Source organism: Equus asinus, chromosome 19 (assembly GCF_041296235.1).
Source record: "Equus asinus isolate D_3611 breed Donkey chromosome 19, EquAss-T2T_v2, whole genome shotgun sequence".
In the NCBI taxonomy this organism is placed as follows: domain Eukaryota; kingdom Metazoa; phylum Chordata; class Mammalia; order Perissodactyla; family Equidae; genus Equus; species Equus asinus.
The window spans coordinates 1,271,232-1,287,746 of NC_091808.1; the positions used below are offsets into that span (position 1 = coordinate 1,271,232).

At 47.0% G+C, this 16,515-nt stretch overlaps 2 protein-coding genes across 14 annotated transcripts in view; both read right to left on the reverse strand.

Moving 5' to 3' along the window:
• Positions 1 to 10,577, reverse strand: part of FARP2 (FERM, ARH/RhoGEF and pleckstrin domain protein 2) — a 109,310-nt gene extending 98,733 nt beyond the window's left edge. For 5 of the 6 annotated variants that reach the window (XM_044751501.2, XM_044751500.2, XM_044751498.2 and 2 more), the window contains exon 1: positions 10,488 to 10,577. The gene's annotated coding sequence lies outside the window, so the exon portion shown is untranslated. The remainder of the gene's footprint in view (positions 1 to 10,487) is intronic. The other variant, XM_070489170.1, reaches the window with a different exon arrangement.
• A 1,477-nt stretch (positions 10,578 to 12,054) lies between these two features.
• Positions 12,055 to 16,515, reverse strand: part of SEPTIN2 (septin 2) — a 35,169-nt gene continuing 30,708 nt past the window's right edge. For all 8 annotated transcript variants that reach the window (XM_014842899.3, XM_014842898.3, XM_070489204.1 and 5 more), the window contains 2 exons: positions 15,825 to 15,927; positions 12,055 to 14,153 (listed from right to left, as the gene is read on the reverse strand). In XM_014842899.3, the coding sequence (XP_014698385.1) occupies positions 15,826 to 15,927 (102 nt within the window). In that variant the 3' untranslated portion in view covers positions 12,055 to 14,153; position 15,825. The remainder of the gene's footprint in view (positions 14,154 to 15,824; positions 15,928 to 16,515) is intronic.

Here is a 16,515-nt window from a genome sequence, read left to right on the forward strand (position 1 = left end):
GCCCCTGTAAAGGGAACTGGCTAAAATTTCCATTGTGCTAAAAAGAAAATCCACTTTCCTTGAAACAGTTTTGGTTGCCTCTTTCAGGAGGATCAAAAACATCTTTCTACACTAAGGAAGCAGACTATGGCACTTCTCATTTCACTGCACTTGTCTAATATGCCTGAAATCCACGGCAGTGTTAGGAATGAACTGGCATCGCTGATAATATTCAAATGGAATTCTCACCCAGCTCCTCCACCACAGGCTGCACTGCCTCTTTACTACAGGGTAGCAAGAGAGGATCCTTTTTAATTCCCCTTCTAATAAGCATGACTCATATTTTCTTAGCAACTAAGTATTTTTAAGCAACTGAATAATTCAGTCAATGTAAGGAATTGGGGAAAAAATATTAAAACTTGTACAGCAAGAACTCAAAGAGCTAATGAGAAACAGCTGGCCAGATGGAGGGCTGGCAGGGGCACCCGCACCTGCGTGAACATGGACGGCTATGCACACACACCTCCTCCCCAGGATACAGCTCCGCTGGCCCCTGGAAGCCAACACGGCCAGAGCGTCACAGAGTCCACTTTGGTCCCACAGCCTGGGGAGAAGGGCACTGCAGAACTCGCCTGTACGCGCGGCTCCACGGCGCTCTGGGATGCTACGTCGCCTGTGCGAAGCCTACGGCCCGAGGAGAACCTGAACTCCAGGCAACGCTGTGCTGCAAACACCAGGAAGGGCAGCAGCAACCTCAAGAGCCTCTGCTGCTGCAAGGGCAGCTCACGAAAACAGAAAGTGTCTACCAAGCTGTGATAAAAGGCCAAGTGAACAGGCAGGCACTAGTGGGACACGAGGAAGCACGCAGGAGCAGCCAGGGGCGGAGATCTGGAGGCAGCACCCTTGGGGTCTAATTCCCATTCTGCCATGAATAAGCTGGTCACTTCAGCACTCCCAGCCCTGGCTGTTATTCTGGAAAATGAAGAGGGAGGGAGGAGCTAATCAGGTCCTTTTCAACTCTAAGAATCTGTGACTCTGTGATAAGACAGCTCAATGTGAAAATGAAAAGAGATGTGTTTTTTTTTGAGGAAGATTAGCCCTGAGCTAACATCTGTTGCCAATCCTCCTCTTTTTGCTGAGGAAGACTGGCCCTGAGCTAACATCCATGCCCATCTTCCTCTGCTTTATACGTGGGACGCCTACCACAGCATGGCTTGACAAGCGGTTCCATGACCGCACCCAGGATTGACTGGGAAACCCTGGGCCATGGAAGCGAAACGCATGCACTTAACCACTGTGCCACCGGGCCCGCCCCAGAGATGTGTTCTTGATTCCAACTAATTTATAGTATTTAGTAGCCCAAAATTAAATAAACCTCATAAAATCATGTTATCCTTTCCTTCCTACCTCCTCATATGAAATAGCGGCTAAATGTCTGCAAGAAAAGGAAGACCACTCATAGACAAATTCAGCACTGCAATATAAACACAGATTATTGGTCCAAAGAGATGACTTTGGACATAACCAATATTAGCAAACCTTACAATTCTACTTTTACTCCCTAGGTTTTTTAAAGAATTGCTGAACACCAAACACATGTCAATATTTTAGGCCTTCTACCATCAGGTGCTCTGACTTTATGTTAAACGAAATTCTATTCACTGAAAAATAAAGTTTTAAGAGCTGGGGTGGGCCCAGTTACACACTCCACTTTGGCGACCCAGGGTTCGCAGGTTCAGATCTTGGGAGTGGACCTACGCACCGCTCCTCAAGCCATGCTGTGGGAGCATCCCATGCACAAAAAAACAGAGGAAGATTGGCACAGATGTTAGTGACAATCTTCCTCAAGCAAAAGGAGGAAGATTGGCAACAGAAATTTGCTCAGGGCCAATCTTCCTTACCAAAAAAAAAAAAAAAAAAAAAGTTTTAAGAGCTGAAATGAATCTGGATAACTGACTGATTCTCAACACATTTTGTTTGTTTTTGGTATGAAGCTGCCCAATTTAACATTAAAATCTTCACAAACAAAAGCAGGAAGATCTCCATATGCTCCTTTGGTGTGAAAGTGAATAGAAGCAGGCTGCAAAAGCAGGTGCATAGAACACTTACTTTTGTTAAAAGAGGAGGAATGTACACATATTCGTTTGCTTATATTCAAACAACGGCAATAGAAGGATAAACTAAAAACTAATGAAAATAGTTAACTATGGGGGGGCTCTGAAAAGACAGTGCTGGAAACTGTGCTTCTAATATACGTGTTTAGTCATGTTGACGTGGGAACCTTGTAAATGTTTTTACATGATTAAAAGCAAAATTAAATCAGTGTTTTAAAAAAGCCCTAAAGACTCAAGCACAATGAAACAAATGATCCTAACTGTACATTAGTACAGAGGCTAAACTACAAAGAGAGTTACTTCAAGTGACTTTAAAACTCAGTGACTTCTTTCTACATCACTCGTGATATATATCCTAAAGATTAAAAAGACTACAAGTAAAACCAGAATGCGGCATATCCTAATTTCTTCAATACATGGCTATAAAAGAAAGCAAGGGGAAACAGAAACAATTAAAAGATGTTCTCTGCCAAATGCTATGTGTGGACCTTATTTGAATCCTGAATCAAATATTTATGGAAAAATTGGGGAAATCTGAACACTAACTGAATATCGGATAATATTAAGAAGTACTGTTAATTTTCTAGGTGTTTTAATATCGTATGTATGCAAAGGGGAAAAATGCCCCTATCTCTTAGACATACACACTAAAGTATTTATGGATAAAACAGAATGATGTCTAGGATTAAAAGAATCCAGGGAGGTGGGGCTCAGCGGAGGGGACTACAGACCAAACCCAAACCACTGCCCATATGTTGATTACTGAAGCTGGGTTTGATATACTGTTTTCTCTACTTTTGTATTTGGAATTTTCCATAAGTTAAAAAAAAAAAAACAGTTCCAGCAACAATTTTTGATGTACATAAAGATCCAAGGAACCCTTGGAACAGTTCATAGCTGAGAGAGAGGGAGTGTGTGAGGCTCCCACACTATGAAATGCTGGCCCAGTCCCTTAGTCTCCACGGGATATCACAACCAGGGAATGAAGCTGCTTGTTGAGACCACAGATCCAATTTGTGGAGAGGTGAGACTAGCACCCAGTGTCCTGACTGCTGGTCCAATATACCATAATGCAAATTCTTCAAGATTAAAAAACAAAAAAAATGAGTTAAAAAATTGTACATCCATGCATTATAAATTCACTCTTTCCCTTGTCACTTCCTTCAGTTATTATATTTTTCAGTTCTAAAATTACCACTTATTTCTTTATATCTTCTATTTTTTTTGGCAAGACTTTATCTTTCCACTTATTTCAAGAGTACTCTTACTTCTCGTAACATTTTAATAAAAGCTGCTTTAAAGTGTGTGTTAGTTTTTTATTGCAGCCTTAACAATTTACCACAAACTTAGCAGCGTCAAATAACAGGCTTTTATTATCTCAGTTTCTGTGGGTTGGAAGTCTGGGTGCAGTGTAGACTAGCAGAGCTCTCTGCCTAGGGTCTCACAAGGTCTAAGTCAAGGTGTCAGCTGGCCTGGGGTCTTATCCAGATGCTCTGCAGGAGAACACACATCCAGACTCATTCAGTTCTGTTTGGGTACAGAAGTGAGGCCCCCAGTCCTTGCAGGCAATCAGCTGTTGGTCATTTTTAGCTTCTAGGGGCTACCTGCACTCCTTGGCCTGTGGCTCCCTACATCTTCAGAGCCAGTGTGCTGGCCTTCTTATGCTTCCAATCTCTGCCTTCCCCTTCTGCTGTCGGCTGGAGAAAGATCTCTACTTTTAAGGGCTCATGTAAGCAGAGAGGCCCATCTGGATAATCCAGGATAACCTCACTATTTTAAGATCAGCTGATCAGTACTCTTATTTACATCTGCAAAGTGCTTTTGTCATGTAACGTAACATATCCCCAGAAGTAACACCAGGGGTGAAGGTCATGGGGGCCAAAATTCTGCCAATCCTAAAGTCTTTGTCAGATAATTCCAACATCTGCATCATCTTGGCTTTAGCCTGTCTTTTCTCTTGAGAGGTGGTATTTTCCTGGTTCTGTGCACGCTGGGTAATTTTGGATTGTATCCTGGACATTTTTAATATCGTGCTGTTATGCGACTCTGGGTCTTGTTTAAATTCTGTGGAGAATGCTGGTACTTTTGCTTTAGCAGCACCGGCCTGGCTGGCTTCAGTCTGTAAATCCCGACTCGCCATCTGTGGCTTATGGTCTCAGCGTCACCTCCATCTTCAGAGGCTCTTTCCTCCCTGTACACCATCACCAAGCGGCCATCCTGGTTTCCAGGCAGTGGTCTACCCCTTAGCTAAGTTCCCAAAGTCTCTGGTAAGCCATTCAAGGTCAGATCCATGTGTGCACAGCTCGGCATTGAGCCCATAAGTTCATAAGCAACTTCAGGGGTCACTTTCCTGAGCTCCTCCCGTTCCATAATCTCCCTGGTGGACTTTCCAGTGGCTTGGGGCTCCCCTTCTCAGTCCTCCAGCCAGAAACCTGGGGCTTTAGTTATCCTGCTCTTTGGTGCACATCCTGTGGCTGCACCCTTGCCTGGGACCCAGCTGCAGAGAAAGAAGCAACAGTGGCTCCCCGCTACTTCCTCAGATTTTTAGGTGTCTGCAGGCTCCTGCTGCCACAGAACCAGCTGCAGGACAGGGAGAGAGAGGAGAGAAAATGGTGGCTTTCCCCCACTCTCTCTCCTGGAGCCCAAACTGGAAGGCTTCTCCCTGGTTGCAGCTGGGGCTCAGCCCTGGGTTTTGGATACCCTGAGACCAGGCTGGGACTGCTGGAGGAAAACCAGGAAACTCACTGCTGGTAGAAGTGTACTTCAAATTCTAGCCTTTGTCTGCAATCTGCCTGTCACCATTTACTTGTCAGAGTCCTCAAATAGATGCTCCATGCAGCCGTGCAGGCTTCCCAGCCATGGTCAGTGCGAGACATGGGGTGCAGTGCACTTACTCCATCTTCCCCAAACCAGAACTTGACATCCATGCATTTGAAAACATGTTCTCAGTGGTTATCTCTGGGAGAGGGAAGAGGGGCAATTTTTACTTCCTTATTTCCAATGTTCTGCATTTCTCAAATTGTCTACAGTGATGAGCACACATTACTTTTGAAACCTGATGGCTTTTCTGCAGACTACTGCATAAGTACTACCTGCTTTAGAAGGCTTAACTGGTGGGGGTCACCTACAGCATGCCATTGCTCACCTCCCAAGAGAAAGCAGGAATAACCTCTGTGTCTCCTCTAGGAGTTGTGCTTGTTCTTCTTTGTAAAATAGTTCAGTTAAAATAAAATTAATATTCTTAAACACTCTGGAGTTGATTTCCTGTTCAGATATGGAGACTTGTTCCCTCAACATTCATCTTACTAACTACCAAAGCGACTGGGATTTTAATCATGAAGGAGACAAAAGAGGTAAGAGTTAGTGATTTAAACAATTTGCAAAACTACCCAGTGTTGCTTCCTCCTTCCCAAACACATTCCCACTAGCCGCTGGAAGATGCACTGAGCACCCTCACCCCACGTGCCTCTACTGTTATCTGGCATCAAGCCAAGGGCCAGAAACTGCCCCACGCAAAAGCAGTGTGACTATAAATCTATTCTGCTGCCAGTTTCTGGGCCCCTCACTTGCACTGGCCCCTTCTAAGGTCCCAGGAAAGGCCCTAAGCAAAGTGTGCCTATGGTCACAGCCTTTTGTACAATTTACAAAAAATACTCCAATTGCAATCAATTAAGACGGCTGCCTCTTTCCACTCTATGCCTCCATCCCTCTTTCCCTTTATGTCAGGTAGCTTACGAGGGGCTCTTGGCATTTTTGGGATCCAGTTAAGGGCACAGCGCGTTGGAAACACATTTGGTCCGGGTTATGGGATGCATTTATGTTGTCTGCAGCTACTTCTGCGTACACTTAAGTTATTGCTAGCCACCTCAATGCAGGCATGGCTTCTGCCATCACTCACTGCGCCTGTCTGCCAGGAGTTTACCAGACAAATGTGCAGCGCCAGGGGCCCTGCCGCACTGGGGGCGGATTCAATGGTGCCTGGCCAGAAGTGTGTGGGCCGTGCGAAAGCAACAAATTTGAAATATGGGAGCCAGATGCTCATTTGTGAGAAAACTATCATCAGACACGTTAAAAGGTAAGCGAAGAGTTCATTTCTCAGTAGTCAAAACTGTAGTTCTCTCCTGAGAGAAAAATAATTGATAATGTAGCAGTATAATTATAAATGTATCACAGATCTTTTTACTTTTTTGAATAGAATCGTGCAAAATAGAATTTATCAGAATGCCTGCTTTTCTGAGACACACACCTGTACCTGTACTAGAAACAGCAAAGATATCTATACGTGAAATCATGTTTGACGCATCCTACCAATAACAAAAATTTATGATCAACTATGCTAAGGAATCACTGAATTCTTTCTACAGTATTCTCTGTCATGCAAAGAGGCAATTAAACAGTACACAGCCAAAGAAAAAGTCTTACAAAGGTGTATCAGGTAATTAACTAACAAATATGCTATTTTTCCAGATTTAGTGGTCAGCCTTTTCAAATATGTAACTTATTTACTTTTCTCATTCTAAATAAATATTCACTTTCCAAATTAATCTTTATTTGTAACACTGTGTTATTTTTTAAAGAGGCCCCTTCTCCCAAATTGTATAAGCTTCAGGTCCCACAAAACTTGGCATCTGCCCTTGTCCCAGATGAAATTTGATTAATTCATTCAAACATTTATTTGCACTTCTTCTCCATCAAGTAAGTCTAAGTACTTAAGGATCTGAGAGTTTATCAGAGAGAATCTCTCCCATTATAGTGGGATAAGACAAAGACGACAGTATGTTAAATGGTGGTGAGGGCCATGGAGAGAGTGAAGTGAGGACAGCAGACAGGCCTCTGGTGGGTGGAGAGGGAGGGGGAAGGCCTCAATAAGAAGTGAGCATCTGTGTCAGGCCTAAAGAAGGTCCTGGGCACAGCGCAATGGCCACTGTGTCCCAAGTGATGACCGCAGCTGGGAGGCCACACCATATCCTCACCCACATCATCTCATTTAATCCTCACAGTTCCCATAATATAGATCAATGAACTCAGGCTCAGAAAGGTTAGTGACTTGCTGGCAGTCACTCAGCTCTGCAGGTGGCCTCAACCCCACCCTGATTTCAGGCTGTGCTGTCTTCTCTCTGGTTTAAGAGACCCCACATGCAAAGCACAGGGCACATAAAGATCTAGAAGGGGAGACAACTAGATAAGAGGCCAGCACCACCTCCCAAGTGCAGTCACAGAGAGCAGAAGGAATGAGGCAACGCCGAGGAAGAGGGCACTGCCAGCGTGACCCAGAGAAGCTTCCCAGGCATGAAGTCAATGCTGGGGCTTGCAGTGGAAAGAAGACCAGCTGGGCAAAGAGCAGTGTGTGCACAGACTCGGGACTGCTGGGCAAGAGTGAAAGGCTGAGTGTGGCTGGGACCTGGAGGATGCCTGCAAGGCTGGGCTGTGAGGGATCTCCGGGGCCAACCTAAGAGGTCTGATGTAATCTCATGCCAATAGCAATAAGAAGGACAAGCTGGGGAGAGACGGGATGAAGGGAGATTCACCATTGCATCCTACAACATTATAATATCTTTTTGAATTTTAAAATGGCTATAAAGCAAAACACCAGTTTAGGGAGAAAACAATCCCACGATTTTAAAATGAAACTACTTATAGCACTCTAACTTCCCTTGATCCTTGTCCACGTTACCACATATTTTTATAACAGTATAATTGCTGTGTAACACTGTTTTGCTTTTTCGTTAAGGCATGTTTTTGAACATACTTCCATGGATCAAAATGATACAAATTTTGTTAGGAGGCAAGGACAAGAATGAGATTGCCAGGCATGTTTCCTGGCTGTGGAGTACTCTTTCATACTGATACACAGGGGTTACACAGCAGAGTTTGTTTTCAAAACTGGGATTCCAAAATCAAAGTCTTTATCACATACTGCTAGCTGCTCTCCAAAAGGATTAGACCAGTCTACAGAATCACCACCCAAGTTACCGATCCCCAGAAACCCACCAAACACTCGGCTTTATCATGTTATGTTTTGTGGAATCTTCACCTTTTTTGACTCCCTGTTGCTAAGGTAAAACCTAGAGTCAAAAAATATGCTACAGTCCAAAGATGCTCTACACATCCAGATCTCAGAGAATACCACCAGCGTGACCTTGGCTCAACACCCAACTGTATGGTGGGGTTTTCCTGTACACCTAACACTATGCTGTGTGCAGGAAGCTCACGACCCACTGAACGAAAAGGGGAGCTGGCAAGCTGATGAGACAGTGGGTGAAGGAAAAACAGGAACAAACCTGAAAGGGTAAGCAGCACTTAGAAAAATCTGTTGCTGTCTGAGTACACAGGAGGTGTGGATGTAACCAGAAGCAGGAGTGTTTGGAAAGAAGGAATGGAACAGAAGTCCTGGAGCCATATGGAATTAAAAGGGCTTGCACGGAATCATCCATGCATCAATCTTCGCTTGGTTAATCGAGTTCAAATCCTTCCCTGCAAGCAGGACAACTCTGCTTAAATACTGCCTAGTTTTCTCTCTACTGTCCACTCGGATTACTCTTCTACCTGATAATATAATGGCTAACATTTATTTAAGCACTTACGGTGTGCCAGGCATCTTGCTAACAGCTTTCAACTGACAGTATTCACAACAAGCCTGTGAGGTAGGTAAATTTTAACCCCATTTTATTGATAAGGAACCTGAAGCAGAGTTATATGAACACATCAGATAAACTTCCTCTTTGAAAAAGAATTGGTACAGACAGAACCTGGAAGTCCACTGGGAAAGGATGTTCACGTGTGCAAACGAGCCAGCAAACTCTGGCAGTTCAGGAAACTGCACATCAGCATCCAGTCGAAACGGCTCAGTGCGAACTGCACAGTGAGAATCTGCAATAAAGCACGTGCAGCAGAGAGGCACGGCCAGGGCACCATCCTAAACCAGTCACTCCACTTTCTCTACTTTAAAATGGGGCTGTGCAACCTGGCCACGGCTTCTTTGCAGATTTTGAGGACCAAACAAACAAAAAAAAACAGGCAGGAAGCGCTTCACAACTCTTCACACAGAACTGTGACTTCTGGGGTACAGGAACTGACAGATACAGAAAATTAAAATTATATTTGGCCTACAAGTAAAGATTGTTCCACATCGGTCTACCTCAAACATATTCTTCCAACTCTCTGGCAGGGAGAAAATCTGTGTTGTTTGTTGTAATTCAGTCTACACACAACCAACACTCTAACCCAGTGCCACCCCATGGTTATCAAACATTTCCACGGTGGTCCAGCCAAAGCTACCTGATGGAAATAAATAAAGGCAGAGAGAAAAACCACCCTTTAAAGATTTAGCCCTGGGATTTACATCTTTCCATCCTATCTTTACACTATGTATTGACATTATTCTCTTCAACAAGCCTTGTTTTCACAGCCATTGCTGACTAGCATACGAAAGGCCATGAGAGGCTGCTGTCGCCAGCAAAAATGGAAAAGGTGCTTGTGTGATGCACTGGGCCATATTCTCGTCCCAGTTCTCATGGTTTTCCTTTAGGACGCTCCCCACGGCCTTAGGAGCATTTCAAGATCTTAGTGTAGTAAAAACATGAACACCGAACACCAGGTTCGCACCTTTAAGATACAATTTAAGGAAAGGCCAAGAAGGGCGTGATTACACGCCAATGCGAGCTTCCACCCGTGGCTCTGCGCGGGTCGCCACGCCGGACACCCCACAGGGCATCCCACCGGCCTCCACGCCCCGACCTTCCCAGGTCCACCTGTCGGCCTTCACCCTGGGCCCTCCCCGGCTCATCCCGGGCCTCCGAGCTGGACCCTCGCAGCCCGCCCCTCCACCTGGGACCCTCCCAGGCCTCAACGAGGGACCCTCCCGGGACCACACCGGGCTTCCAGCGGTACCCTCCCCGGCCCACCCCGGGCCTCCGAGCTGGACCCTTGCAGCCCGCCCCTGCACCTGGGACCCTCCCAGGCCTCCAAGCGCGACCCTCCCCGGCACACCCCGGGCCTCCAGCGGGACCCTCCCCGGCTCACCCCGGGCCTCCAGTGGGACCCTCCCCGGCTCACCCCGGGCCTCCAGCGGGACCCTCCCCGGCTCACCCCGGCCTCCAGCGGGACCCTCCCCGGCACACCCCGGGCCTCAAGCGGGACCCTCCCCTCCCGCCCCGGGCCTCCAGCGGGACCCTCCTCGCCCGCCCCGCGGCCTCCGGCGGGCAGCCTCCCCACACACAGGCCCTCCTCGCACGGGGCCCGCCGCCCTAGAAGGCCTTCTGAGCCCGGGCGTTGGCTCCTCTGCTGGACCGCCGTCCTGAGGGCCTCAGCGCCCGCCCTGCCCGGGGCCTTGGCTTCGGCCCGAGGAGCCCAGCGCCGCGCCCTCGCCCGCCCACCCAGGCCCCGCGTCCTCACCGGCCCTCCGGGCCCGCGCCGTCGCCCGCAGCGGCCTCCGAGTCCCACGCCGCTCCGCCCGCTCCCGACTGCCCGCGGGCCGCCCCCGCCCCGTCCCCCGCCCCCTCCTGGGGCCCCGCCCCCGCCCCGCGGACGCGCCGCCGATTGGCCCGCTGACCGCTGGGGCGGGGCCTCCGCAGCCCGAGGCCTGAAAGCGCGGCACCGAGTTCTGATTGGTGAACGGAGGAGGAGGGGCGGGGACTCAGCTCCCAGGGCCCGACGGGGTTCCCCGCGGGGCTCACCCCGCCCCAGCCCATGGCCGCCAGCCTTCTTACGCCCACCCGTTGCACTCCTCCTAGGGCTACCGGAACAGTGGCCTAAGGGCACTGAGGGCCACTCGAGGATGTGCAGCGGCGGAGGCGGGGCGCGCTGGGGAGGAGGCCCACGGCCCTCTCAGCCTTCGCGGTCGCCCTCTAGCCTCGCTACCTCCACCCGGGAATGGAAACGTGACACCACGTCCCGGGCCTTCCAGGACCGCGACTCGCAGGAACACACACCGCTTATCCTTGGAGGGGATCAGTGAACTAGACATCCTTCAAGATCCCGCCCAACGTGCCCTCCCAGCCGGATCCTGGCACCAGCTGCTGTCCGACGCCTCCACTTGGCTGCCGAGGGGATATATCCAGGATCGATGTGGGCTTGTCCTCCAGGGCACAACGCCTGTACTTCTGCCTTCTGAGAAGTGCCGCTCCCCGCGGGGCCGCCTCAGGGTCTGAGGCTCGGCAGGGACCCCTCTCTGGAGCTGAGGCCTGCGAAGAGGCCCACCCATCGCTCCCTCCAGGTTTCCCCCTAACCGGCCCCCAGCGACACCACCACTAGCCCCGCCATCAGAACCCTGCGGACTGTCATCGCTGCCCCCGGGAACGTGCACACACCCCAGGACGACCCCCAAGAGGTGCGCGGCGCCAGTGGGGACCGCGCAGCGCAGAGCCAGTCAGAAGGGCGGGTGACCCGGGGAGAGGAGGAACTAGAGACAGCGGGAGCTTCACTCCTCAGGGGTCTAGGCAGGGGCTCAGGAAGGAGGCAAACGGGCCCAGCCGGTAGGTCCCTGGGGTGGCCAGTGGAGCCGGCAAGAGGGCCGTCCACCCACACACATCACGCTTACAGTCCAGGTTTTACAACCGTCTTCTAATAAGCTGTAGGAACTTTCTTTATCTTTCTCTTCTTAGCTCTACTTCAGTCAGTCATTGTATTTCCAGGTTTTGGTCACTGTTGCCACAGTGAATGAGATCTTCCTTTTCCCAATACATTTTTTAGTTAGTGAGTAGATATCAATCAACTCTTGTTTTTATCAGACATTCTTTCACTTTAAATAGGTAATCAGATCACCTGTAAATAACTCCTCTCCAGTCTTTATGGCTCTTTCCTTGGGGCTGGGATCGTCAACGCAAAGTCGTTGGGTGCTGATGTTACTGGTGCAAACAATTCTTCCTGATTTTACATCCAGATGTTTGCAGAGCTTTGAACCTTTCCCAGAAGACTTTACTGCTTTCCCTTGTAAAGAAGCAATAATGAGGACTACTCAATATCTAAACAATAGTGCTTTATTGATAAAAGGTTAGTTTCATGGATACAAAATTGCTGTGTAAAGTAAGTTTTCAAAATAATTTCTATAGGTAAAGATTATCTCTTAGTAAAAGAGCAATTATTAGCAAAAGTATTTAGATTTGGGTAGCAAACAAAAGGGGATTTAAGAATGTAATAGTGTAGGTCCACCCACCCCCACATAACCATCATTAGTTGGCAGCTGGCCCTGAGTAGTAGTCTCACTCGAACGTACAACACACAGGGATTACGCTGACCACTTGCAAATGCTCCCCCCCCAACAGCTTTTACTAGCATAGTTAATAAATGCCAAAACAACCCAAAGAATTGGCCCTGCATGGAGGTACTCTAAAGTAACAGGACACTTTTTCTTGGTAAAAACTTTGCACAATGTGCCTAAACGTCCAGCTTTTGACCATTCACAATGACGCCACAGCAAAGGGGCAAAGTTAGCAATAACACTGATTCTTTTCTGTAGTACACCTTTGTAACTAATGTCTTTTTACCCTCTCATTTTATTTTTTTGTCTGGCCAAAACAAAAAACCCTCCTCATTCTTGGATTAATAAGCATTTTTTCCATCTCAACTCCTCCTGTTACAGCAAAATGAAAATACTGAACCAGCACCTTGCTCCCTCCAGGTCTCCTTTCATCTGTCACTTTCTGGGGACCAATTCCCCAACGTCAGCAGAAATGCTGGAAAAAAGCAAGCTCTGGAGCATCAGTGCCCCTTGGAGTGCAAGACATGGAGACACACGAGGGAAGGGCGAGGGCAGAGAGCACAGAAAACAGACCAGGTGCGGCTTCCACTGGTGGCACCTGTCAACCAGCCCACAGTGCAGATTTGAAATGCCTTTCATGCTTACACGATACATGGAGAAACTTGTATTACACATAATAAAGGAAATGACAGTGGCTGAAAATATACGAGACAGTCTGCACATAAAAAAAAAGAATCGCAGCTATCTGCCGCAGCTATCTGCCTCCCTTCAGAAAACCATTCAAAAAAGAAACAGTTGAAGGAAAGCCAAACTGGGGAAACCTGTCGGCATTTCGGGCTGCGGGACTGAGGCCTCAAGGCCTATCACATGTCTCGGTTCAGAGGCCCGCCCACCAAGCCCCTGATTCCCACTGCTGAAGCAGATCTACAGCTGCAGTAAAGGAAAATACGTCAAAGTGCAGTATAAAAATACAAAAAGCTTGGTTTCTGAATAGATTGTTAATTTTCCTTAAAAAGTTACTTTTTAATTTAGTTGAGTAAAAACAGTTTATTGAGTAGGTAAGAACCTCAGCTGCAATATGAAAACTGGAGCTCGTGGATGCGCTGATCTCCCAAGCAGAGGCGGGCTGGGATCCGTGGAGGGCGCTACAAAGAGCAGCTTGTGGCCATCTCTCTGCACGGTGGTTAAAAAGTGACCTAGCTGCAGAATCCAGGGACTTCTTAAAACTCACTCCCCCAAAGGCCTGTTTTTCAAAAAGCTATTTAAGTATAAACATGTATCTCATTAGATAATCCTATTCTATTTCATTTGGTAAACAGATAAATGTGCAGATGAATTAACAATATTGAATTATAGCAGCAAAACTGGTTTTAGGTGTTGAGCTCAAACAGAAGCGAGGAAGTGAAGAATCTGCACCCGGTGCCGCTTGGTAAGCAAACGGCCCGGCACCAGGTCTGCGCCATGAGGCCCCTGTCTCCACCACTCGGGAACATTCTGGGTAAATCTGAATGTTCTAAAAATCAGTCAAGAGTGCTCCTCAAGGATTGTTCAGGCCAGCCAAATAAAAAACCCCACAGTATTAACTATACATGCTGACTGATCCCTGGAAATCAATTCTAACATTAGTGGTTAGTAAAGGTGGAAGAAAAATGAAAATGCAAAGTTCACCTCACAAAATATAAAGTCTAACATAGCAATGAAATACAAATGTTAAAAGTACTTCATACAAATAACACATCAAAAGTTAAAAAAAAATTAAATTCTTAGGCACAGGTACTGTAAGACGTTGACAGGCCCCCCTTCAACAATCTGAAAACGCAGCTCTGTTGCTCATCTGAATGTTTTATCTCGCCAAGTATTTCCTGGAAAAACAAAACGACACATTTAAATGGGAGTAATGCAGTGCTTGCTGCTTTAACCATTAATAGCATTATTTTTCTGTGTAACAAAGGACACAAATTGAGCAGAAGGTATCGCTAATGTGACCAGAGAGTTAACTAATGAAAACGTCATTTATGAGGTGCTTGGAAATCGGGAGTACTGCAAAACTGAAAAGTATACAGAACTACAAATTAACTTTATGTACCCAGAGAATTTTCATAATTCCGTAACCAAAGCTTTAAAAAGAGCAGCAGCAAGAGCAGAGAAAAGGAGCAAACACCCGTCAGTTCTCCTGCCTCAAATGAGCCCCAGCCCTCAGGAGCCCCCGTTTCTCTGCATTGTGCCACCAGTTCCCGGCCAGCTGTGAAAGCTGCCTATGCACCATTGAGCCCTGGAGTCAGGAGGGCCTGTCATTCAACCAGTTATATGACCACAGGCACAGTATCGCACAGCATCGATGTCCTCACTGGTGAAGTATGAACTCAGCACATGCTCTTGGGACTCTTCCGAGGTTTCAACATGACGACGAAAGTGAAGCAACCACCTTCCCTAGTAACTGGTCACACTGTACATACATATCTGTGTCTTTTTGTGCGTATGTTTCACAACTAAAACCTTTCCCAGTAAAGCACACAAGGGCAGGGGCTTTGTTCTGCTGACCAGTGCCTCTCCAGGTCCTTCCTTCATGACCTGTCCATCTGAGGTGGAGGACTTGTGACAGGTGTCTGAACCTCCCAGCTCCTTGCCTTCTGTCTCCTCAATCCTGCATGTGTCAACTAAGACTCAAGTCACTCATGTCATCACATCACTCCCCTGTTTTCATCAACACTCCGGTGCCTCTACAATAAGATCCCCAACTTGCAGAGGAGACTCTCCTCCTACACCCCCAGCTTCTGCTCTCCAGATCTGTGCCAGCTCAAACTCTCTCTGTCCAGCCCCAAACATCTCTCTTCATAGAGCTGGTTTGTCTCCACCCTAACCCCATGCAAGTGGTCTTTATTGACTTTACCTCTCCTTCCTTTCTCTGGGAGGTGATGACAGGAGCCACCTGGACAGCTCTGAATGCCCACCTGTCCACAGGATGTAGGGGAGGGAACATTTGCCTTTTCCTAGTCCTAGCTCCCTGGTGTCTGCAGATTCTGTTCAAGCAGGGAGGCCAGACATCTGTGTGATTCACTGACTACTATCGGGCGAGCAGAGCTGTGGTGAGGAGTGGGAGGCCAGCAGTCTCCATCCAGGTAATGCTGACCTACCTGGCATAATTCACCCCTTCAAGCCATCTTTATCTTTGGTCTGTATAAGCTCTTTTAGTAACACTTTAAAAATTCTCTTTGAATCAATGTTTTCAGCTCTAATAAATTTCTAATTATAGGACTAATAAAAGTTATTTTAATATATAATTTTTCTTCTATTGTTAATCCTATTTGCAAGCTTAGAAAATATGAAAAATCTTTACTAGACAAGAGAAGTGGAGGAGAAGCTTCTGTTTTTTAGGAGCAACCGTTTCTCCTCCCATCCTCTCAGGCCAGCGATGTAGTTAAAGATAGAGTTTCAAACTGCAAAACATGAATCATACTTAAGGAGGAGGTGTCTGCCATTAATTCAGGTTGAGACATAGTAACAACTGCCTGTTTTCCAGGCTTTATTATTACCTTACACGTGGTGCCCGTGAACACCACTGTCGCCGTCCCCACCCTGCATCTGCATCTGCATCTGTGCCTGCATCCTTGCGATCATCTCCTGCATGCGGCGAAGCTGTGAACACACGACGTGTGGACATGTTACTGGTTTCTCAGGGTCTGTTGTCCCTGAATATTCTTTATGGATGTTCTGTGATCCCTAACATTTCAACTTATATGCTTTCCCAAAACATGACAGTTAATATTCAAAGAACTCTCACAAATCAGTGAAAGGACCAACTCAATAGCAAACCAAGCAAATGACAAGAATGTGCAATTCAAGTACGAAACAAATTATTCATAAATAGAAGAAATAGGTAAAGAAAGACAATACAAGAGATATTTTTTAACCTAAAAGGTGGGGACGAGACTTGGGCTACCCAGTAGGGCATGTGCAGTAAGGAGCAGTGGGACTGGTCCAATTTTTCTGGAAGGCAACGAGGCCCTAGCTTTCAAATGGTCAATGCTCATCCTCCTTTATCCTTATCAAATTTTATCATTATGGTTTCTGTGTGTTTAGAAAGGCCTCCAGGCAAGTATTATAAAACATTTACCTAAATTTTCTCCAAGTAACTTTGTAGCTATGTTTTTAACATTTAAATATGTGATCTGAATTGAATTAATTTGGCCAAAGATGTGAGTTTTGTTTCCAAAAGGCTGGCCT